We start from the raw sequence: 23,801 nt of genomic DNA, 5'->3' as shown, positions 1-23,801 counted from the left end.
AAGGGATGTGTTGAGATAAGTCACAAATCTTGTACCAATGAAGAATTTCACTTACACCATTCACCAGGATGCAGAACTCAGCAGAGCTAAGTCCTAGTTGGTAGCTGTACAAGTCCACTGTTATCAAGATCAGACTTGGCCATAAAGTTAAAAGATCCAACAAAGGCCAGCTCATCCATCTCATCACTCTCCCCAATTGTCTCTGTGGAACCAGTGGTGTGACGTCCTAATGATTCTTTCTCTCCTCTCCCATTGATGCAACATCTTCTCCTAACCAGCCTTTTCCTGTATCTCAATAGTGAGAGTCAAATAACTGAGGGCAGATGTTAGCCACTCTCAAACAGCCATCTGCCTCAGGGCTACATGTCATCCCCTGGGCCTTCCCCAAACCTGTCCCTTCACACGTAGGCAGAATCACTGGACTGAGTCCTGCCAAAGTTGGGAACACTGACCCGGGGCAGGTCCTTGTTGCGGATCTCATAGACTGACTTTCTCTTGGCCTGGGCCCCTCGCACAGCCAGCTTGATCTTGCGCCATCCCAAGTGGTTCAGTTCGGCCAAGTTAAGCACAACACAGATGCCACTCACAGCAAACATGAACACTAGGAAGACGGTCTTCTCAGTAGGCCGGGACACATAGCACTCCACCTCCTTGATGCAGGGGTAGCGGTCACACTCATACAACCCTGGGACGCTGAAGCCATAGAGAAAGTATTGGCCCACCAGAAACCCAATCTCCAGGGCATTTCGGAACACCACTTGGATAATGTAGAAGCGGGAGATGCCTTCCTGCCTTCGGAGCTTGGATCGCGCTGCAGTGCGCAGCCCTGACGGGTGTGGGGTCAGCTCCTTAACCTCTAAACAATCTGGCTCCGTCTCTTTGCTGGTGTTCTCCGTGTTTTGCAGCACCCCATTGACGATGGCATTTGGCATCTTCTTATCTTCTCGTTTTCCACCACCACCGCCCATACCCCCAGTTCCTCCAGGACCACCCATGGACTCAGGGGGGTCTCTGTCCAGGGCTAGGAAGACGGTAGAGTAGCGGCGTTCTCGCTGCTTGGCGGACTGGTGCACAGAATAGGTGATGAAGCAGAGACTGGGGGTACACACCATTATGATCTGGAAGACCCAGTAACGTATGTGGGAGATGGGGAAGGCGCGGTCATAGCAGGCCTGGTTACAGCCAGGCTGCAGGGTGTTGCACACAAACATGGTCTGCTCGTCATCGTACACTGTCTCCCCCACAATGGCCACAATGAGGATCCGGAAGATCACCACCACAGTCAACAGGATCCTGAGCAGGGGAGAGGGAGGGAGAGAGGTTCTCGTGGGCTGAGTCACTGATTTAGGAAACCCCTGCCCCTCCCTTCCCTGCTCCTCCCTTCCCTGCTCTGTTGTTTATAGAGGACCTTGGACTGAGGAGCTGTCCAGCCCTGCGTGGTACTGAACTGGAGATCTTAGGAAGCCTGTGTCTCTTCCCTTTCTGCTGGGTGCTGGGAGCACTTCATATGACAGGGATGTCAGATATATAGTTCTCTGTACATTGGGCATGGCACATCTGCCACAGACAGGTTTCATCTGTATATGTGGAATGCACAGAGGCACAACACACGCCTTCCCTCTGGATATGGCAAAGGCACACCGAATATCTGAACAGAATACATTTCAAAACCTACACAGTGTATATAAGTACTCCAGCTGGATTGGATGTTTATCTTCCATATGAATATTGAACTTAATGCTTTACATAAACAGATAGCTATGAATATATATATATATATACACACACATATACACAATATATTACAATATTGGGTGTGTAGGTTTCTGACAGTTAAGTTTTAGCAGCCAAATCGGTTTAGCTTAATAAAAATTTGTTGGGGAAAGATACATCTGCTCTGAAGAGCAAATCCATCTTCCCATTTGTCCTCCTCTGTCCAAATACAATCCTGCCTTCCTTGTAGATTCTATTTAGGGAACCGGATGGAGACTGGCTGGACTCCCAAGAGTGGGGGGACCATGGCTGAGCCAACAACTCCGTTTCCATTGGGAGAAGAGTGAACCCCCTGTGTTGCTTCATAGGGAGGGGATGGGGCGCTGAGTAGGAGCAGCTGTAGAAGGGGGTGGGCATCGGGTAATCTCTCAATGCGGGAACACAGACGCATGGGCTGAGGACGATGGGAAGGGTCAGGGGATGGGCTGGGGGCTGTTGGGGCTCAGTCTGGATGTGAGAAGGGACTCCCGGGGCCGCCCGACAGCCGGCTCGGCGCCCTTACCTCCCGATCATAGTGGAGTGCTGCTGCACCGCGGCTTCCAGCAGCCTCTCCAAGATGGTCCATTCCCCCATCGCTGTGCATCCGGAGGCAGCAGACAAAGAGTGGGCAGCACCGGGCACCTTCCTGCTCCTGGCCCCACCCCGGGCCGCACGTCCCCGCTGGGAGCGAATTGCCCCGCAATTAAAGAAGCAAACAATTAAAAAAAAAAATCACGAATCTCCTCTCCCGTTTATTGTACTTAAAAGAGAAAAATGGGGAAAGAAATTCAAGCGCACCCCGGCTGATGGGGCAGCTGGCGCGGTCCAGAGAGCCGGCACGACCTCCCGCGCCGTCCGGGGTTCAGGTTTTGAGCCCACGGTGCCCGGGCGAGGGACGGGGCGGGGTGGCAGCGTGCAGCTCCTCCAACTCTCGCGCCCTCCCGAGAGGTCTCAGCGCGCCACTCACCCCCGGGGCTGGGGGCCGGGAAAGGGTCCGGGCACCAGCCGGGTGCCTGGCACTTCGGTCTGCACTGAGCGCTCCCGCGCTGCCACCTGCGAGGCCGGGGCGGAGCGCGCAGAGCCGGCTGCGGGGCTGGGAATCCGCGGCCGCCGCCTCTAATCCGCCCTTAAGTAGTCTCCGCCTGCGTCACGCCAGGTCGGTGGAGGGGAGCCGAGCGGCGCGCGGCTGTCATTGCGCGCTGAAGCCCGAGGGGCAGGGGACGCGCGCGGGGGCAGAGGGGGGAAGAGTCCTGCGGCCCTGGGGGCGGGGAATGGGGCGACTCCGAAAGACGGGATCGCACCGCCCCTCGGGGCTTCTCCTGCGCCCAGGTAACCTCACCTGACCATCGGCCCCCTGCAGGAGGAGGCGGGGCCGGGAGCAGACGCGTGGGTGAGCGGGGAGGGACCGAAGTAGGTAGTTTAGCCTCTCGCTATGTACAAACCTCATCTTTTGCTTTTTTGTCTTCTAGGAGGCAACAGAAATTCCCTCTCTAAAGGGAGATGCTGGTTGGGGAAGGCGAATGGGGACGACGGTAGAACGTTTTTCAATCTCCCTTGAGAGGACTACATGGTGCAGAATGTGCCTGCGGTTTGATGCCTCCATGGATCCGCTGCAGGGGTGAGGGAAGCTTGATGGCACACAGTCCATTTAGGCTGAAGCTGAAACGCTGGTGTGAAGCTGCCTCTGAGGAGGGGGGTCTTGGCATAAATCTGTAATTAGGTGTCTTGCGTGGGCCAATGGGTGGTCATGATTAAAGGTCTCTGCTGTTTTCTTTTCTTTTTCAATTATTTATTTATTTATTTATTGGGGGAGGGGTTGCTTCTCAGGTAAACTGTGGTGGACTCTGAGCTCAAAGAGGCCCAGTACTCCACTAGCAGAAACAGAGCCGCTCACATCCTCACCCAAACTCCTCTTTCCCTAGCCCGACTGCCTTGGCTTTCTCCCCTCCACCAGCAGGTTTTTAAATTTACATTTTTGTTGTGAGTTCTGTCGAGCAACTGCTTAATTGGTCTCTAGAAAATGGAAACAATCACACCAGGCTGCTAATGAGCTCGGGGTCAGTATTAGGAGACCCAGCAGTTGGGAATATTCCATGTACCAAATGGGTAAGTAGTTGTCACCTTTTTAAAAATACAGCTGTGAAAGGGTTGCTAACTCATTCTAGGCATCTGATGAAGTCTTCCTTATCCACAGTGATCACGGCACATAGCAGGATTACATAACCCACACCACCGTGAGCCTTCAGTTCAAGAGCAACCACGCTGGTGGCCGGGACAGGGAAGATGGGCACATGGCATGGGCTTGCGTCTATTAACAATGCACGTCTGCATAAAGTGCAGAGTTCAAAAGCACAACCCAAGCTTCAGTGTAAGAGGGATCAGTAAGATCTCTCCTAGGCCTGACACCTTTACCCCAAGGAAGCAGCTTTTCACTGCAGAGAAGTAAAAGAGCCCACTGAAAGTGGAGAAAGGTAGAGGGTGTAAATGGAACATTAGGGCTAAAGTGGGCACTTTTTATTTCCTGCAGGGCGGGGAGGAGGTGCAAAAATGGAGATGGATGATTGCCCTGGCCTGTGTGTTCAGTGGTTAGAGCTTCAGCCTGTTCAAAAAAGGAGATGGCTAGCCTAAACCGGTTTGGCTCAGTGGATAGAGCATCGGCCTGCAGACTGAAGGGTCCCGGGTTCGGTTCCGGTCAAGGGCATGTGCCTGGGTTGCGGGCATATCCCCAGTAGGAGATGTGCAAGAGGCAGCTGATCGATGTTTCTTTCTCGTCGATGTTTCTAGCGCTCTATCTCTCTCCCTTCCTCTCTGTAAAAAAATCAATAAAATATATTTTTTAAAAAAGGAGATGGATAACTGTCCAATCAGCTTCCAAATGGAATGGTGATCCCCCAACTCAGACTTGGTGTGTTTTCTCAGGCTCCCCCCTGTTCCCTTATGCTCTGCCTCCCTATATTCCCGCCTTTGCTGGCAGACACTTTTGGAGTAAAAGATCTTGGGCAGGGAGTGAATGAACGAGTGAGAAAGTCCCATAGGAAATCTGTTTAACCTTTTTAAATGTCTGAAATAAGGCTACACAACTCAAAATCATGATGTTCTACACATGTGGCTTTTCCAGATTCTTAAAGATGATATCTTAAGACCATAAATTGCAGCAGATACATTTCAAATATCCTTATAATACAATTTTCAAGCACTAGGCTATTACTACATTGTTAATTATTAGTTATTATTGTGAATTATACTTTAATATGTCCTATAGATTCAACATATGAGCACATGTATACATAATGCATGTGTCTAAACACACAAAAGCACCTTTACACAGAACCTATATTTGAAAAGACTCAACTTTTAAATTTGGTAGCCTGTTTTAGATTAAAATCTATTATCCCCACCACACTTTGAAAACAATTAACTGTTTTTATTTTTATTTATTTAAAAAATATTTTTATTGATTTCAGAGAGGAAAGGAACATCAATGATGAGAGAGAATCATTGCTTGGCTGCCTCCTGCATGCCCCCTACTGTAGGATAGAGCCCACAACCCAGGCGTGTGCCCTGATCCAGAATCCAACCGTGAACTCCTGGTTCATAGGTGATCTTCAACCACTGAGCCAAGCGAGTCAGGCTTAACTGTTTTTATTTTTAAAAATCACTCATAAGTTGTTTTACACTTATAATGTTGTGTTCCCTTTTTGAGCCCAATCAATGCTGCTTTCAATTAATAACTTGCTCTAATAGGGCCATTGTCTCATCCAGCTAGATTCTTACTGTCTCAAGTCCCCTCTGATTGAAAATCCCCATTTAAGTCACCTGGGAAGTTCTTTCCTTTAGCTCTTACTTAAAACTCACTTATTCTATTAGTGTAATTATTTGGGGTAAAAAACAATGGAACTTACAGTATAAACATTACATCATCTGGGGCTACTCATTAAAAATACAGTTTTTGGGGTCCCACCCAAAACCTGCTAAATTAAAATCTATGGAAGTGAGGTTTAACTACCTGCATTTTCATTAAGTTCTTTCCATTGGCTCTGATAACAATAAGAAGTTGAGTACTTTTGCTTCTGTGAGTATTAGGGCAGGATAGAAATCAGGAAATCCAATCCATTCCATTTCACAGATGTTAAAATTGACCCCCAAATTAGGTGGCTTGCCTAAAGTCAGACAAGTAGCTAAGGAAAAAGCTATGAGGCAAGTGTTCTTTAAGAGTCTTAGAGAAGACCAAATAATTAAAAAAAAATTTTTTAGCCCTGTAGGCATGGCTCGGTGGTTGAGTGTCGACCTATGAACCACAAATCAGGGTTTGACTCCTGGTCAGGGCATATGCCCAGGTTGTGGGCTTGATCCCCAGTGTGGGGCGTGCAGGAAGCAGCAGATCAATGATTCTCTCTCATCATTGATGTCTCTCTCTCTTCCTCTCCCTTCCTCTCTGAAATCAATAAAGATATGTTTAAAAATTAATTAATTTTAAAAAAGAGTTTATTTGAGCCAAACTGATTACATATGCCAGGGAGCAAGATTGCAAACATTCCTGAGGACCAAATAATTTTAAAAGATGGAAAATGTGACCTTTGAAAAAGAAAAGGGGAATTAGGGTTGTTTGGATCATGAGGGCATAGCCACCTGCAAGTATCTAAAGGAAATTACTGCCTGGATTGTTGGCTTTGCAAAGCCATGTCTTACCACACGGTAATTTTTATTAATAGAGCAGGGAAATATTCTCCCATTTAGTGGGAAAAACTGTAAAGGCACATAACGGAGGGCACAGTTGAATATTCTAATACAGGGAGTGGAGAGTTACTAACAGTTTACTGAATGGCTGTGTCTGGGTTAGCTCTTACCTTATATGTGCTTAGAACCTCCTTCTCTTCTCAACCACAGATTCCCCGGTGACCCTGTTAGCATTGCAGCTTCAAATCTTCAATAAATGAACCCTCCCCAGGAACTTTGTATAAGATGTAAGAATGAAAGTGAATCAGTTGACCTTCCCTTTCCTCGACCATCAAGTCCTGGGGAGTGGAGGGTATGCTTCATGGTGCGTTTCATAGTGTCTGCTTGTGGAATCGGAAGTTTATTGCAGGAGTAGGAGAGCGACTCTGGTTCTTTATCCTCCTCAACCTGGGAAAGCTGCATGTTCCCTAAATAGAGGTGGGCCCTGGCTCCCTCAGGACCTAAGTTTATTCAAACCAAGAGGAGAAAGGGGTTTCCTTTTGCCACATGCAAGTCCCTCCATCCTTGGAGCAGCCTGGATCCCTCATTCGAAAGCCTTCTTGCTACACTAACCCCTGCTCTTACTTTGCGCTGCTCTCCCTCTCTGTGGTCCCAACACCTGCTGAACGAACATAAAGAATGCTGCTGAGCTTGCAAGCCCTGCACTGTAGCATCGGAGAGGCGGATGCAGAAAGCTGGTCACAGCCCTGGTGCATAGGCTCCAGGAAGTGCCAGCATATGTAGCCTCCTGGGATTTGTGTGGCTCCAGGACAGCATTCAGTATGAGATTGGCCCCTGTGTTAAAGCCCTCCACATTTCATTCACAAACAGCGAGGATTAATTGAGCTTTATCTCCCCCAGTGGCCTACATACATCTGTTTCCTAATGAAACCATCAAACTGTCTTCTCTGATGGGCCAAACCCAACCTGCCTTGTGAAACTTAAAAGAACAAAGTGGCAAATGAAATCTCCTCCTCTTTGCTGCAAAGTTATTTTTCTCCTTTCTTCTCTTGTATTTCCTCCCCTATTAAGCCCTAGCTAAAATATTGAGCGGAAAGACTTTTGATTTTGCTGTCCAGACAAAATTTAGAGACATTTCCTATAGGAGTAAATCTGTCCAACCCACCAATCATAAGTAGAGGCTGTCTGTGTGGCCTAGGATGCTCCTGAGCCTGTTACCTTTAAAGCTATTCTGCAGTCTATGGCCCCAAATGCCAAACTGTGTCTCAGTCCCAAGGAGTGTGATTCCAAATACTGGGCAATCTAACATTTTCTGCTGGCTAGTGCTTTGAATAAAAGGTGATGTAACCCTTTTAAAAAAAATCACATGTACAAATTCCTCATTCTCCACCCACCTTGTTTATAGAGAATATACATATGTGTAATGATAGCACAGGGATTAATGTAATAAGACATTGTGGCCAAAGCAGATGCGTGAAATCACAGCAAATAAATGAACACTCCAGTAAGATTCAAATCAACCCCGTGGACACATAATCTTTCACATTTATGTCAAGTAGTGATTCCCATTCACATCAGGAGCTTCCCAGGGGGAGGGGGGGGGGCTTATTAAACCTGCAGGGAGAGGTTTCTTTTAAGTCAGCACTATTGAAGTCATTCAGAAGAATCTGGGCACCCGCTCATTGTCACTGTCCAGCTAGAATTCCAGCCATGCTGGGTATAGCTGGGCTTCCTGCTGAGTGCGTTTCCAGTCTGTATAAATGAGATGAGGAAATTGCAGGTAAGTGCACATGAGCAGGACCTGCCTTTGGCGGATTGTTAAGCTGGGAGAATATATGTTAGTTCCCACATGTGCTGCTTCCACCTCAGAGCGTGCTGCTAAAAGTTGGATTCATTCTGTTGCTTCATATCTACAGTCAAGATAATTATGTAGAATTGGAATTCATCCCAAAAGGCACCCTCTCTAAGACGTGGAGCTTGTTTTCAATGTTCTTCCTTACTTTCATAATCATACATTGATTTTCCTGGTTGGTTGCCTGGTAACATGACCTCCTGAAATTCAACCAATTCCTGTTTTTGCCAGGAAGCTGGAGGCTCAGGTATTACTCAGCCCAGAAGCTCTTGTGATTTCCTACCTGCCTTTTGATCCTTCTTGGGCACCAAAGCCCAAGTCTAGTATGGAGAGCCCCTTGTTTCTGGAGCTGAGAGTGAAAAGGGGCTATGCCTCATTCATTACTCACCACATGTCCCTCACCCTTGCTACAGTATTCTGACAGTCAGCCAAAGGTTTGTCAAGAGCACAGACTTTAACTTGCTCATTTGATCTGATTCATAGTCTTTTCTGACCTTCAGAACCCTCACACCAAATTTCTCTCTCTTTTTGTTTTTTTAATCCTCACCGGAGGATTATTTTCCCATTAATTTTTAGAGAGTGGAAAAGAGAGGGAAACACAGAGAGAAATATTGATGTGAGAGAAACACATTGATTGGTTGCCTCCTGTACTAGCCCGGGCCAGGGAGCCTGCAACCGAGGTACTTGCCCTTGACTGGAATTGAACCTGGGACGCCTCGGTCCACAGGCCAACACTCTATCCATTGAGCAAAACGAGCTAGGGCCAAATTTCTCTTTTGGATGTAAACTCAGCATTCCATCCTGACTACAGACTGCCTTTGGGCTAATCTCCCATCCCTGGAACCTGCCTTGAAGCCAGAGCCTATTGACCTCTGAGCTCCCACCACTGAACTTCCCCCACTCCTGCCCCTTACTCCACCACCATAAAGGAAAGTAATCGGTAAGCAAGCACACCAGGGTGTTAATAACTGATAACCACTTAATGTATTATCCTTCTCAAAGGAATGATCCTCATTTAAGTTGCAAAGCCCTCATTCAAAGAAATGAATTTTTCTAGGTAGTTTTCCAAACACTGCAGAGAAGGAGAGAATAGCTATTTGGGGCAAGGGCTGTTCTGAGCCCTCCCAAATCACACCACAAGCTCTTGCTTCTTTTATTGATCTACAAAAGGTTCCTACATGTGGAAATACAGGAATCACATTAATGCAATGGTTATTAAATTTTATTGCACCTTAGAATCATCCAGGGAGCTTTGAAAAATCTCAGTGCTTAGGTTATATCCCAGACCAATTAAATTAGCATTTCTGGAAGTGAGCCCCATATGTTGTTTTTGTTTATTTGTTTGTTTGTTTTAAGCCTCTCCAGGTGATTCCAATATGCGGGCAAGTTTGAGCACTACTGCAGTAATGCCACCAACTACTTAGGCACAGCAGCCCTGCCTACTGCAGTCCGGTAAAGCAGGCGCGCTCCTCCTGCTGGGGATAGTGTTTCTAGACACAAAGCCAGAATTTCATTCTGAAAATGTGTTGTGTGGTTCTATAAGTATTTAGTATAATCCATACAGGCTAAGTAGTTAGTTGCTAAACTGCAAACACCCATCTCTTTTCATCTCAATCCACTCCTGGCCATCTGGTCCTCTGTATTTCCATTACAGGGCCATGTGTGTATTAATGAAATGATTGCATCCGATTATATCTTTTAGTCAGAGCAAAAGAAGAACAGTCCATGTAGTTTGTTCCCTAGCATCACTGCGTCCATCCTGATGTCAATAATTAATTATTCTTCCTATTTCATGCAGAGGTGGAATGGTCTTCCAAAAAGGTAAGCGTATAATTCAGATGTGTCATTGCTTACAATAAAGCTCTGATTTTACTGCCTAATATCTATAATGTCAATGTTTTAGTCAAATGTGTACTTGCCCATGTCAGTTTATATGTTAGTGGTCTCTATTTTAAAATGCCCATCATACAAATCTCAGAGGGAAGGTGGGGGTAGGGAGTAGTAGGAAGAGATTAACCGGGAGTTTATATGCATAGCCCATGTACACAGACAATAGCGTGATGAAGGCCTGGGGTGGGGGTTTTGAGTGGGGGGGGGGGGGGTCAGTGGAAAAAAATAGAGGGATATCTGCAATACTTTCAACAACAAAAAAAAATTTTAAAAAAATAATAATCAAATGTCTGTCATATAGTTCATATTAATAACCAAGTTGTGACAATTGGCATTTGAGAGGACTCACCCAAGAGCACCTAAGAGCTGAGCTAGTCATTTTTTCCTCTAGTTTCTGTAAACTTCATTTCTGCAACAGGCCAGAAAGCCACATGCTTAGACTATATTTTTCTGCCATTGCTGGGTGGAGTAGGGAAGGGGGGAAGGGGACCCACTTATTGATCTAAATACCATAGTCTTTTGTGTTGTCATTGCAACCAAGACAATTTTCCTCCTAAGGGAAATTATAGTACCAACTGTTCAAATAGAAAGTTTTTCTACCTTTTGGCATCTGAATGAACAATAGTGACTGAAAGATGGATGTACAGATGATTAGCACGGTACTCACTCTTTATCAGCTAGTTATGTTCTGTCTCCCCCCTTTATCTTCCTATAATATCATTAGAAAATTATAGATGTGTACATGTATCTACTGTGTGTATATATGCACTGCTACAACCAAACCCCACCAACCCATTAATATTTATCTTTGCACATACAGATTCTTTTTTTTTTGTATAGTACTTTCTTTTTATTATTATTAAATCTTTATTGTTCAGATTATTACATTTGTTCCTCTTTTTCCCCCCATAACTCCCCTCCACCCAATTCCCACCCCACCCTCCTCCCTCACTCCCCACCCACTGTCCTCATCCATAGGTGCATGATTTTTGTCCAGTCTCTTCCTGCATCCCCCACACCCCTTCCCCCACAAGAATAGTCAGTCCACTCCCTTTCTATGTCCCTGATTCTATTACAATCACCAGTTCATTCTGTTCATCACATTATTCACTTGATTTTCAGATTCACTTGTTGATAGATGTGTATTTGTTGTTCAAAATTTGTATCTTTACCTTTTTCTTCTTCTTCCTCTTCTTAAAGGATATCTTTCAGCATTTCATATAATACTGGTTTGGTGGTGATGAACTCCTTTAGCTTTTTCTTATCTGTGAAGCTCTTTATCTGGCCTTCAATTCTGAATGCTAGCTTTGCTGGATAAAGTAATCTTGGTTGTAGGTTCTTGGCATTCATCACTTTGAATATTTCTTGCCACTCCCTTCTGGCCTGCAAAGTTTCTGTTGAGAAATAAGCTGACAGTCGTATGGGTATTCCCTTGTAGGTAACTGACTTTCTTTCTCTTGCTGCTTTTAAGATTCTCTCTTTGTCTTTTGCTCTTGGCATTTTAATTATGATGTGTCTTGGTGTGGTCCTCTTTGGATTCCTTTTGTTTGGGGTTCTCTGCACTTCCTGAACTTGTAAGTCTCTTTCTTTCACCAGGTAGGGGAAGTTTTCTGTCATTATTTCTTCCAATAGGTTTTCAATATCTTGCTCTCTCTCTTCTTCTGGCACCCCTATAATTCGGATGTTGGTGCACTTGAAGCTGTCCCAGAGGCTCCTTACACTATCTTCGTATTTTTGGATTCTTTTTTCATTTTGCTTTTCTGGTTGGGTGTTTTTTGCTTCTTCGTATTTCAAACTGTTGACTTGATTCTTGCAATCCTCTAGTCTGCTGTTGGGAGTCTGTATAATATTCTTTATTTCAATCAGTGTATGCTTAATTTCTAGTTGGTTCTTCATCACAACATCGAGGGTCTCATTAGATTTCTTGTAGATCTCATTAAGTTTATCGGCAGTTTCTAGAAAATTATTGAAAGACCTTAAAAGTGTGGTTTTGAACTCTATATCCAGTAGTTTGCTTTCCTCCATGTCTGTCATTTGTGTCCTTTTTCTTTGTCTCTGCATTTTTTTATGCTTCCCTGTATTGATACAGTGGTTTTCTGTGCCAAGTGTCCTCTAGGGCCCAGTGGTTCAGCCTCCCCAATTACCTGAGGAGGACACTCTTGGTGTACCCCCTTGTGGTCTTTGTGCACAGTCTTGTTGTAGTTAAGCCTTGATTGTTGTAGGTATCACTGGGAGGAATTGGCCTCCAGGCCAATTGGCTGTGAGAATCAGTTGTGTCTGCAGCAGGAGAACTTCTGTGCTGGAGACACCCCTCTGGGGCAAGACTTGCTTCAATGGGGCTTTGGTGCTCACTGAGTCTGCCCCCTGAGTGTGTCCTTTATGTTTCCATGGAGCTGCAAACTGGATGGTCCCACTCTGACCTCTGGGCTTCCTGGCTCCTGGATCTCTAGGGAGGTGCTAATCTAGCCTTTGCCTGAGGCTGTCCAGCAAAAGTCTCCCTGCAGGGCTTGGGCGGGGTGGGTCCCACAGGATCAACAGGGTGGGCTAGTAGTTATGGCTGCTCTCAGTCCTGCCCTCAGAGGCTTTGCTTCTCAATGTCCTGGTAATCGCTGCAAGCCCCTCGGAGAGAAAGCTGCCCTCGAGTTCCAACCACTGACAGACAGTCCCGCTTCTCCAGGATGAGTCTGGGTCCCTAGAGACTCGCCCGGAACTGGAGCTCAGAGCCTGAGACTCCCTCCCGATTGAAAATGACCGCACCCTCAGCCGCCAGCCCGCTCCGCACGCACCTCCGAACCTTAGTATTTTACTTCCTCACTGCTCCTCCTCTGAGTCTCGGTATGCTTTTCTCTTTCCTTCTAGTTGTAGAATTTCCACTCAGCCAGCCTTCCTGTGGTTCTGGGTGATGTCCGTTCCGTCTTTTAGTTGTATTTTTGAAGTGGTTGTGCGAGGCAGCAATCTCCAGTGTTTACCTATGCCGCCATCTTCACATACAGATTCTTGACCCTTTCACTTATTTGTTTGTTCAAAGAAGACTTACTTATTGCCTACTGTGTGCCAGGGGGATACAATCTAGTAGGAGAGACATATCCTGATTAATCAAATAATTTCAAATGCTCATGTGTAATATTAAAGCTGTGATAAGTACTACCAATGGATAACTCAGATACACAGCCCTGAGTATATAATGGGGCAGGGAGAGGCTGACTTGCTTTGTGGAGAAGGGTCAGTTATGAAAAGCATTATTTAGATCTAAAGGGAGAATAACAGTAAAGCAGGTGAAAGGGGTGAAAGAGGAGAATTTTGAGCTGGAGGAACAGCAGGCAGGGACTGGCAAGGTCCCCCTGTCTGGTTCCCAGAGTTCTGGGGGAGGGTTTAAGACAGGCTGGAGAGGCAGGCAGGGGGTCTGATCACACAAAGCCTGATAAGTCAGAGCGAAGATGTTGGCATTTTCCCTGGAAGGAATGTGCAGCTTTGAAGGCTTGTAAGAGGGTTGTGACACGATTAGGCTTGTTTTTTAAAGCTCAATCCATTTGCATTATGGAGAGGATACACTGGAGGGGGTGGGCAAGAGTAGATGCAGGGAAACTCGAGACACCACTGCCACTGCTGACGGATTACAATCAAGTACCCCATACACACTTACCATCCTTCCCGGGGAATTTCTGGCTATGCCAAGGAATCACCTCTGGTATTTAACCCCAATTGCTCTCAGAGTAATGAGCTAAATGAATTTTCAGGAACCATCCAAAACTCATAATCCTCTTTAATTATGTAGGAAACAAATAGGCCCTGATTGCAATGGCCAACATAAATACCTTCGTGATCAGTTGAATTGTGTTACCTCACACATGCTCATCCCTGGGCGCAGTAAATAAATTATGGAAGGTAGCCCCTTGGTACCTAGCAATTTCTAAGAAATGGTAAGGATGGGTCTCCCAATTAGGGAGGCCAGGGTTCCTGTGCATCTTTTTCTTTTTCTTTTTTTTTCCCTTAGAAACCCATGTTTTGCCTGAGTTGTGTAGTTCCCGCAGGGATCAGAGCAAAGTCTAGGTGGAGGGTGGGGTTCTCTGTAGGAGGAAGAGATGACAGGACATTAGTGTTTGGAAAGTTCCTGAGATTTTGACCACTCATTTAAAATAATATTGTTTAAAGATGGTGCAACTATAAAATAGGACTAAGGAGACTAACGTTGTTGTTGATAAACAAATCCTGGGAGGCAGAACACCAGTAAAAGTTGTCTCCCTAGGAGAATGTAAACTTACTGCAAATTTGATTCAATAACAAACTATTTCTGAGGCTCCTCTTTTGGAATTGTCTGTAGAACCTCTTGTTAGCATGTAAGAAAATCCTCATTACTTGAAAAATCACACCTCGTGCTTTGCTGCAAGTTGTATGAGCCAGCTTAATTACCAATTTATTTCCATTAGTGGCTGCTGAAAATACATATTTTCATGAATCTGGATTTAAAAGATGAATAAAAAAACAACTTGCACCTGCATCATGTAGTTTCTTGGCAACTGGGAGCTGAGGTTCAGGTTTCTTCTGCTCCTCCAGTGTTCAAGGTGGAAGGAAGGCTTCCTTGCATTGTTCCATTAATCTCCAATGACTTTTGGCCATTTGCAAAATCAAACCCCTCCTGCAAGACTGAGTTTGCCATCACTGAGGATATTCATAAACATATTTGCTAGCCCCAGAGAAAATAACAACCAGTGGCAGGTATGGCCCTAAAACATTCTATGCACAGGCAGCATGCCCTAACGGACACAAGTGACCTTCCAAGTGGCACGCAAGAGGCGCTCTGAAATATGTCACTATTACACTGGTGTGTGTGTGTGTGTGTGTGTGTGTGTGTGTGTGTGTGTTGATAGGATGAGATGGAATCCACATAGCATTTCTGATGAATGGATAGGTCATACAGGAAAGGTTCACATTTCATTCAAAATGTATTTTCTGGGAATATATCTATATATATGAAGAGCCAGGGGCCGTCACATCCGAAACAACCGAACGGACAACCGAACAGGCTGTGTGGGGCGACCAGGCCAGCAGGAGGGTTAGTGAGGGATAACCAAACAACTGAGCAGCAGGCTGTGTGGGGCTACCAGGCCGGCAGGGGGGGAACTTGGGGGTGACCAGGCTGGCAGGGGAGCAGTTGGAGGTGACCAGGCTGGCAGTTGGGGGCAAACAGGCTGGCAGGGGGAGCAGTTAGGGATGACCAGGCTGGCAGAGGTGGACTGTTGGGGGCAACCAGGCTGGCAGGGGGAGTAGTAAGGGGCAACCATGCTGGCTGGGGGCAGTTAGGAGCCAGTGGTCCTGGAGTGTGAGTTGGACATCCCCCAAGGGGTCCTGGATTGGAGAGGGTGCAGGCTGGGCTGAGGGGACCCCTCTCCCCCTTGCATGAATTTTGTGCACCAGGCCTCTAGTCCTATCTAATAATAGAGAAACATGGTAATTAGCCGTACCTCTGCTACCCTTCCCATTGGCTAATCAGGGCGATATGCAAATTAACTGCCAACCAAGATGGCGGCCGGAAACCAGGCAGCTTGAAGCGAACAGGAGGCTTGCTTGCTTCAGTGATGGAGGAAGTTCCCCGCCTGCCTTGCCAGCCTCTGAGCTTGCAGTGTAAGAAAGATTGTTACAAATATAGAAGCTAAACAAAACCCCAGAAACCTGCTTTCAGCCAGCCGGGCTTCAGCCAGCAGGACCGCAACATTGTTTCAATTATAGAACAAACACAGATCCCTGCTTTCAGCCAGCTGGGATCTCAGAGCTGGAGTGAGCAGGACCGCAACAGTATTACAATTATAGAACCCAAACAAACCAGATACCTGCTTTCAGCAGCCGAGGCCTCAGAGCTGGAGCCAAGCCTCAGAGCTAAAGCTGGCCCAGAATGAAAAAAAAAAAAGAAAAAAAGGACTGGTTGGGAGCTTCAGTCACCCGCCAGCCTGAAAACAGCCCTCAGCCCCTCACCCAGACTGGCCAGGCACCCTAGTGGGAACCCCCACCCTGATCCAGGACACCCCTCAGGGCAAACCAGCCGGCCCCCACCCATGCACCAGGCTTCTATCCTATATAGTAAAAGGGTAATATGCCTCCCAGCACTGGGATCAGCGGAGCAGCGAGGCCTCCCAGCACCGCGATCAGTGGAGCTGCGAGGACTCCTGGCCCCTGGAGCAGCGTGACAGGGGGCAGCGCCCAAACCCCCTGATCGCCCTGCGGCTCTGTGTGTGACAGGGGACGGGGCCACAACCTCCCTATCCGCCCTGCTCCGTTCGTGACAGGGGAAGGTGCCCCAAACCCCTGATGAGCCCTGCTCTGTGCCTAATAGGGGGGAGCTCCCCAACTCCTGATCACCCTGTGGCTCTGTGTGTGACAGGGTGTAGCACCCCAACCCTGCCCCCCCCCCCACGGGCCCTGCTCTGTGTGTGATGGAGTAGAGCCATAACCTCCCCATCCGCCCTGCCCTGAGTGTGAGAGTGGCGGTGCCCCAACCCCCTGATCGGCCCTGCTCTGTGGCTGATAGAGGGTGGCACCCCAACCCCCTGATCCGCCCTGCTCTGTGTGTGACAGGGGGCGGTGCCCCAACTCCCCTATCGGCCCTACTCTGTGAGTGACAGGGGAGAGCTCCTCAACCCCCTGATGGGCCCTGCTCTGTGCGTGACAGGGGGGAGCTCCTCAACCCCCTGATCGGCCCTGCTCTGTGCATGACAGGGGGTGGCACCCCAACTCCCCAATCGGCCCTGCTCTGAGCCTGACCAGGGGCTGCACCTAGGGATTGGGCCTGCCCTCTGCCACCCGGGAGCAGGCCTAAGCCAGCAGGTCGTTATCTCCCGAGGGGTCCCAGACTGCGAGAGGGCACAGGCCAGGCTGAGGGACCCTCCTTCCCCCCCCACCCCCAAGTGCACAAATTTTTGTGCACCGAGCCTCTAGTACTATATAATAAAAGGCTAATATGCAAATCGGCTGAATTGTGGAAGGACCAGTCAATATGATGCACACTGACCACCAGCGGGCAGACACTCAATGCAGAGGCTTCCTCCTGGTGGTCAGTGAACTCCCACAGGGGAAGCGCCTCTCAGCCAGAAGCTGGGGTCACTGAAAGTGGGCCTAAGCTGTCAGTCAAACATCCCCCAAGGGCTCCTGGACTGTGAGAGGGCGCAGGCTGGGCTGAGGGACACCACCCCGCTCTGAGTCCACAAATTTTGTGCACTGGGCCTGTAGTTATTCTAATAACAGCATCAACAATACCACCACCTGTGTTTGCTTCATATTTTAGTATCTTATCATTTAGTATCTTAGCACTGCTTCACCCCAGCAAAAAAGCATTTAATTCCTGATATATTATGTTTATAAAAGTACTAGAGGTCCAGTGCACAAAAGTTTGTGCACTCAGGGAGGTCCCTCAGCCCGGCCTATGTCCTCTTGCAGTCTGGGACCCCTCGGAGGATGTCCACCTGCTGACTTAGGCCTGCTCTCTGGAGGCGGGAGAGGATCCTACCACCACTACTGTACTGGCAGCCATCAGCCTGGCTAGTGACTGAGCAGAGCTCCCGCTGTGGGAGCACACTGACCACCAGGGGGCAGCTCCTGCATTGAGCGTGTGCCCCCTGGTGGTCAGTGTGTGTCATAGTGACCAGTCATTCCCAGTCATTCCACTGTTAGGGTCAGTTTGCATATTACCCTTTTATTATATAGGATAGAGGCCTGGTGCATTGGTGGGGGCTGCCTGGTTTTCCCTGAAGGGTGCCCCCAACTGGCCCCCCTGCTGGTCTGCTTGCCCCAACAGCCCCGCCCCCACCAGCCTGATCACCCACAACTGCCCTCCCCTCTTGGCCTCTAACCGCTTCTACCTTGGCCCAGCCACCATGGTTTTGTCTAGAAGAACGTCTAGAAGGTCTCATGGAAGGTTTCTTGGTCTAATTAGCATATTACCCTGTTATTAGTATAGATAGAGGCCTGGTGCATGGTTGGGGGCTGACTGGTTTGCCCTGGAGGGTGTCCTGGATCAGGGTGGGGGTTCTCTTGGGGTGTGGGGAGTCCTGGATGAGGGGCCTGTGGTGGTTTGCAGGCCAGCCACACCCCCATGGGGTGACGGTCCCCAATGGGGGGGCGTGGCCAGCCTGGGTGAGGGGCTGAGGGCCATGTTCAGGCTGGCCACACTCCCTTCAGGATGGGGGTCCTGCTGGGGTGTGTGGCCAGCCTGGGTGAGGGGCTGTGGGCTGTTTGCACACTGGCCAAGCCCCCCAGTGGGGACCCTCACTCCATGAGGGTGTGGCCAGCCTGGGTGAGTGGCTCATGGCTGTTTGCCTGCTGGCCATGGCCCCGGGCAACCCAGGCTCCCAGACTCTCCTTGAGCAGAGGCCACAGTGGCTGGAAGCAGGTATCTGGGATTTATTTACCTTCTATAATTGAAACTTTGTAGCCTTGAGCGGAGCACACAGCTGGCCAGGGCAGGTGGGAAGCTTGGGTTCCTCCATTGCCAGGGGCAACTCAAGCCTCCTCTTCACTCCTGCTCTGTGACTGCCACCATCTTGATTGCGTTTATTTGCATACTCGCTCCTGATCGGCTGGTGGGCGTGGCTTGTGGGTATAGCGGAGGTACGGTCAATTTGCATGTTTCTCTTTTATTAGGTATTTTATAGTTATCACTTAGTACAATCCTTAAAGCAGCAAAAGACATATATGAGAAAAATAAATGACTTAAGTAAGAAATGTATATACATACTAGAGGCCCGGTGCACAAAAATTTGTGCACGCGGGGGTGGGGTCCCTCAGCCCAGCCTGTGCCCTCTTGCAGTCTGGGACCCCTCAGAGGATGTCCACCTGCTGGCTTAGGCCTGCTCCCTGGGGAAACAGGCCCAAGCTGGCAGTCAGACATCCCTCTGACAGCCTGGCTGCCCTCGGGGGATGTCCACTTACCAGCAGGGAGCAGACCTAAGCTGCAGTCGGACATCCTTAGTGCTGCTGAGGAGGCGGGAGAGGATCCCGCCACCACTGCTGTGCTGGCAGCCATCAGCCTGGCTTGTGGCTGAGCAGAGCTCCCCCTGTGGGAGCGCACTGACCACCAGGGGACAGCTCCTGCATTGAGCATCTGCCCCCTGGTGGTCAGTGTGTGTCATAGTGACCAGTCATTCCCAGTCCTCCTGCTGTCAGGGTCAATTTGCATATTACCCTTTTATTATATAGGATAGAGGCCTGGTGCATGGGTGGGGGCTGGCTGGTTTGTCCTGAAGGGTGTCCCGGATCAGGGTGGGGGACCCACTGGGGTGCCTGGCCAGCCTGGGTGAAGGGCTGATGGCTGTTTGCAGGCTGGTCAAGCCCCCCACAGTGGGGACCCTCATCCCATGGAGGTTTGGCCAGCCTGGGTGAGAGGCTGAGGGACGTTTTCAGGATGGCCAAGCCCCCCGGCGACATAAGCTCCCAGCCTCTCCTTTTTTCTTTTGTTGTTTTTTTTTTTGTTATTCTGGGATTTATTTACCTTCTGTAATTGAAACTTTGTAGCCTTGAGTGGATCTGAGCTGGCCGCAGCAGGTGTGAAGCTTGGCTTCCTCCATCACTGGAGCAACCAAACCTCCTGCTTGCTCCAGCTCGGTGGCTTCTAGCTGCCATCTTGGTTGGGTTAATTTGCATATAGTCGCTCTGATTGTCTGGTGGGCGTGGCTTAAGGTGTAGCAAAGGTACAGTCAATTTGCATGTTTGTCTTTTATTAGTGTAGATGTACTGAATATGACAGAGAGATTTAATAGATTTAGTCCATGTTGAGAAAATAGAGGGCAGTTTGTTTTTTCTCCTCTTCCCTATAATTTCATATGTCTTGTCTTGTACTGAAGAAATCTCCAAACTACTACTAGTTAAGTGCAAAAGCTGCAAGAACTACTGTAACATCTCTGAGGATCACTAAATGCATATTAATGCAGGGCACTTTTAAAAGCACTAGCATCATATGTAGTCCTCCCAACAACCTTTGAGTAGACAGGATTTGTCACCATCTAACTGGAATATGACCTGTAAAGCTCTGTCTGCAGCCCAAAACTTTCTGTTGAGCTCCAAACCTCTGTATCACACAATCTATTGGGCATCTCCTCAGGGATACCCCAGAGACACCTAGAAGCAAAAATATTGATGATAGGCTTATTATTTCCTCCCAAATTTTCTCCTGTTCAGCTTTCCCACCCCCTCATTTCCATTCTCTGCCATTCTCAGCCTGCTCTATGTCCTGGGAGGCTGATGTTCACAGAATGAGACTTTGGGTTTGCATGTGGGTTTGGCCCATGGGAGGCCCTGGCAGAAGATTGAAGAGTGGAAGGGGTGAGAGGTCTGGGAATTTACTCCTCTCTGCTCTGTGAAGTTTTGGCTATATCTCTTCTTGACTACAGGTTCTTCCATGGCTCCCAGAACTCACAGCCTATCTCTGGTAATTTTATTTCTTTCCCTGTCCCTTTAAGTCTTGGGATAGTAATTGCTTCCCACTGTTGCTAGACCTTGGGTGTTTCAGTATCTCTCATTGGTTCTCTTAAGTCTGCTTCAAACAGCTATGAAGTGTCTTCAAAAATCGCAGGTGAGTGAGTCATGTGTTCCCTACTGGGACCCTGACCGATACAGCATCCATCCTTATTTAATTTCTTTTTATGTCAACTGTGTTGTACAAAATATAACCTAGTTGCTCCTGCAGCCTTTTCCTAATCCCTGCTTGTTCCTCCAGACTCAGCTCGGCTGTGTCCTGCTAGCAGACTCTCCCTACTTCCCCCCACATTCCTGCACATTTGTGTTATGTGTATCTGTCATGTAATTTTCAATGCTGTATAATGATTGTCCTCACCAATAGACTGTAAGCTTATCCAGAGCAGGAACTGTTTTATTTTTGTTTTGATTTGCTTTTACCTTTATATCCTTCAGTACGTAGCACAGTCCGTGAAATGTAGTAGGCACTCAAATATTTGCTAAGTGAAGCTTCATAAATAGAGCAGCCATAGGATACAGGTATAGGAGATAGAGACTAAGTATCCAGAATTTTCCATGGCCAGAATCCATTCATCAACACTCCCTTCTGGCACTCTCTTCCTCTCAGGAATCAGTTCTGGCCTTAACCTTTTCCTTGTCTAGGTGTAGTGTTCTAAGGAGGCACATATTTTTTAAGAGATTGACATGGGGGCATGAAAGATTTGAGCCTATGTCCCTTTTCACTGTACAACTTGGGTTCAATTACTTAGCCTTTCTGAGCATTGACTTCCTTCACTGTAAAGGCCAATAGTAGGTAATACCACTGTATCACTGGGAGCATTATGTGGCATATTATCTGCCCCCATAGCAGATGCTCAATGTTAGTCTCCATTCCTCCTTTGTGTTCTTGTCTGCCTCCTGCCTTGGACCTGAAGTCAAGGATGACATTTTTCATTTTTGTACCCACAGGACCCATGGGGATTGCTCAATAATTATTTGTTGACTGAATAAAATGTTCCATTTTACTGGTTATCAACTTGAGGCTTAGAGAACTTAAGTGATCTGCTCAAATCATACAGTTAGGAAATGGCTAAACCAAGAACCACAATACAAATCTAATGCTTAAGCCGATACTTTTTTTGGGTCCAGCTGCATAAAATTATGAAGTTGCTAAATAAAGTGGTTGCTGATAATTTCTATAGCTGACTACTTAGTTACTATCACTTATCTGTCTGCTTTCCAGCTTTCTATTCCCTTTGCCTTTATAGATTGTCTTAATTTAAAAATCCCCTTTCTATCTTATAGCGATATTTCGAAAGTGAATGAGAGTAAATGTGTGTGCTCCTCCATCTGTGAGGCAGAGATCCCACTATTTTATTTTTCATGCTGAAGTATTCATTGGTGTTTCTAATAATGGAATCCTGAAAATGATGTATCTGTACTTAATACAAAGTAAAATGTCTGCTTTCTGTTGAATTTCTTATGGCCAGTTTGAAGGTGCATGTTACCAATGGTTTTTTATGTCAGGGGTGGTGTGTGTGTGTGTGTGTGTGTGTGTGTGTGTGTGTGTCTGTTTATTCTTAAAGAAATCTACTGACTACACATATGAGGAGGAGGAGCTAATTTGGAGATGGGATGCAGTGTTCTAGAAGCTGGGGGCGGGGGGATGGGTTAAACCTGAACCCAACAAAAAGAACAAGAACCCAAACATAATCTGCTAAAAATAAAATAGCAATATGGACTAACTGACTAACTGAAGCTCTTTGTGAACTGAATTCAGATTTCTCCAGCTCCCCAAGCAGCTAGAAAAGTGATGTTATCTCAATGTCACGGGCTGTGCTCTCTCCCTAGAAATCTAAGTTTTATGGCTGTCTTTGGAAATCTGGAGACTCAGGGGGGGACCTTGATTGTGCTCTGGATTTCCATCCCATGCACAGATGCTGCTCTCAACGCCAACTGGAGCATCACTTGCATTAAAAAGAAAATCTGCTTTGAAAGTAGAGAAGGGATGTAGCCACACTTCCCAGGTGCAGGGGTCCTGACTATGATTCTTTCACCCTCCAGCTTCAAGTTTCAAATGAAAGCAGACCCTACATTCCTTCACTGGGAGGAAGAATTTCTAATGCTAAGCAGAAAGCAAGACAACACTTGCATTGAGGTTGTACAAATGAATGCAACTCACAGCAGCCGAAACCTGAGTCCATAATGAGGGGACTACTCCATTTTAATATCTAAGGGAACTCCGGGTATGGTATCATGGCAACAGTATCACCTTCAGTGGTTTGCTTGAAGAAAATCTTGCAGAAACATGAACAGAATACATGAAGATTTGGCATTTATTTGATGAGCCAGTGATCAAAGTATTTAATATCTTTTGTTGTGTATGTTTTAACTTTTGAGAAATGATACAAATAATATTCAGCTTATAAAAATTAAAATATGCAAGTACCTAAAGAAGATGATCAGTAGTTTTTCCTTTAAAATATAAGCACTGCCTTGTAGTTATTTTAATAAACTTATATACCCAAATATATTAAGGAGGGAGTACAAAAAGTTATTTTGAGATAAAGAATGAAAGTGTCTCCTCTCATAGAACTTTGCTGAAAGCGTTTCAAAGAACTATCAATCAAGAAAGAAATTAAACCCAGAGTGATTTATTGAAATACTAGAGGCCCGGTGCACAAAAATTTGTGCACTCGGTGGGGGGGGGGGGGGGCAGGGAGGGGATGTTCCTCAGCCAGGCCTGTGCCCTCTCACAGTCTGGGACCCCTCAGGAGATAATGACCTGCTGGCTTAGGCCCGCTCCTGGGTGGCAGAGGGCAGGCCCAATCCCTAGGTGCAGCCCCTGGTCGGGCTCAGAGCAGGGCCGATTGGGGAGTTGGGGCACCGCCCCCTGTCATGCACAGAGCAGGGCCCATCAGAGGGTTGGGGAGCTCCCCCCTGTCATGCACAGAGCAGGGCCCATCAGGGGGTTGGGGAGCTCCCCCCAGTCACTCACAGAGTAGGGCCGATAGGGGAGTTGGGGCACCGCCCCCTGTCACACACAGAGCAGGGCAGATCAGGGGGTTGGGGCGCCGCACCCTGTCACAGGGCAGGGCCGATGGGGAGGTTATGGCTCTACCCCGTCACACACAGAGCAGGGCCCTTGGGGGTGGGGGGTTGGGGCGCCGCACCCTGTCACACACAGAGC

The 23,801-nt window shown here is 47.6% G+C and overlaps 1 protein-coding gene across 1 annotated transcript; it reads right to left on the bottom strand.

The window, feature by feature from the left end:
• Positions 1–398: 398 nt before the first annotated feature.
• On the bottom strand, positions 399–2,346 carry GJD2 (gap junction protein delta 2; the record flags this gene model as incomplete). Its single annotated transcript, XM_081099587.1, has 2 exons — positions 399–1,293; positions 2,276–2,346. 2 exons carry the CDS (start codon positions 2,344–2,346, stop codon positions 399–401), a joined length of 966 nt encoding a protein of 321 aa, XP_080955713.1.
• Between the last annotated feature and the right edge of the window lie 21,455 nt (positions 2,347–23,801).

Source organism: Myotis nattereri, assembly GCF_964212035.1.
Source record: "Myotis nattereri genome assembly, chromosome: 1".
Taxonomy (NCBI): domain Eukaryota; kingdom Metazoa; phylum Chordata; class Mammalia; order Chiroptera; family Vespertilionidae; genus Myotis; species Myotis nattereri.
Note: the sequence above shows the minus strand (reverse complement) of the source record. Positions and strands in the feature narration are given on the sequence as shown.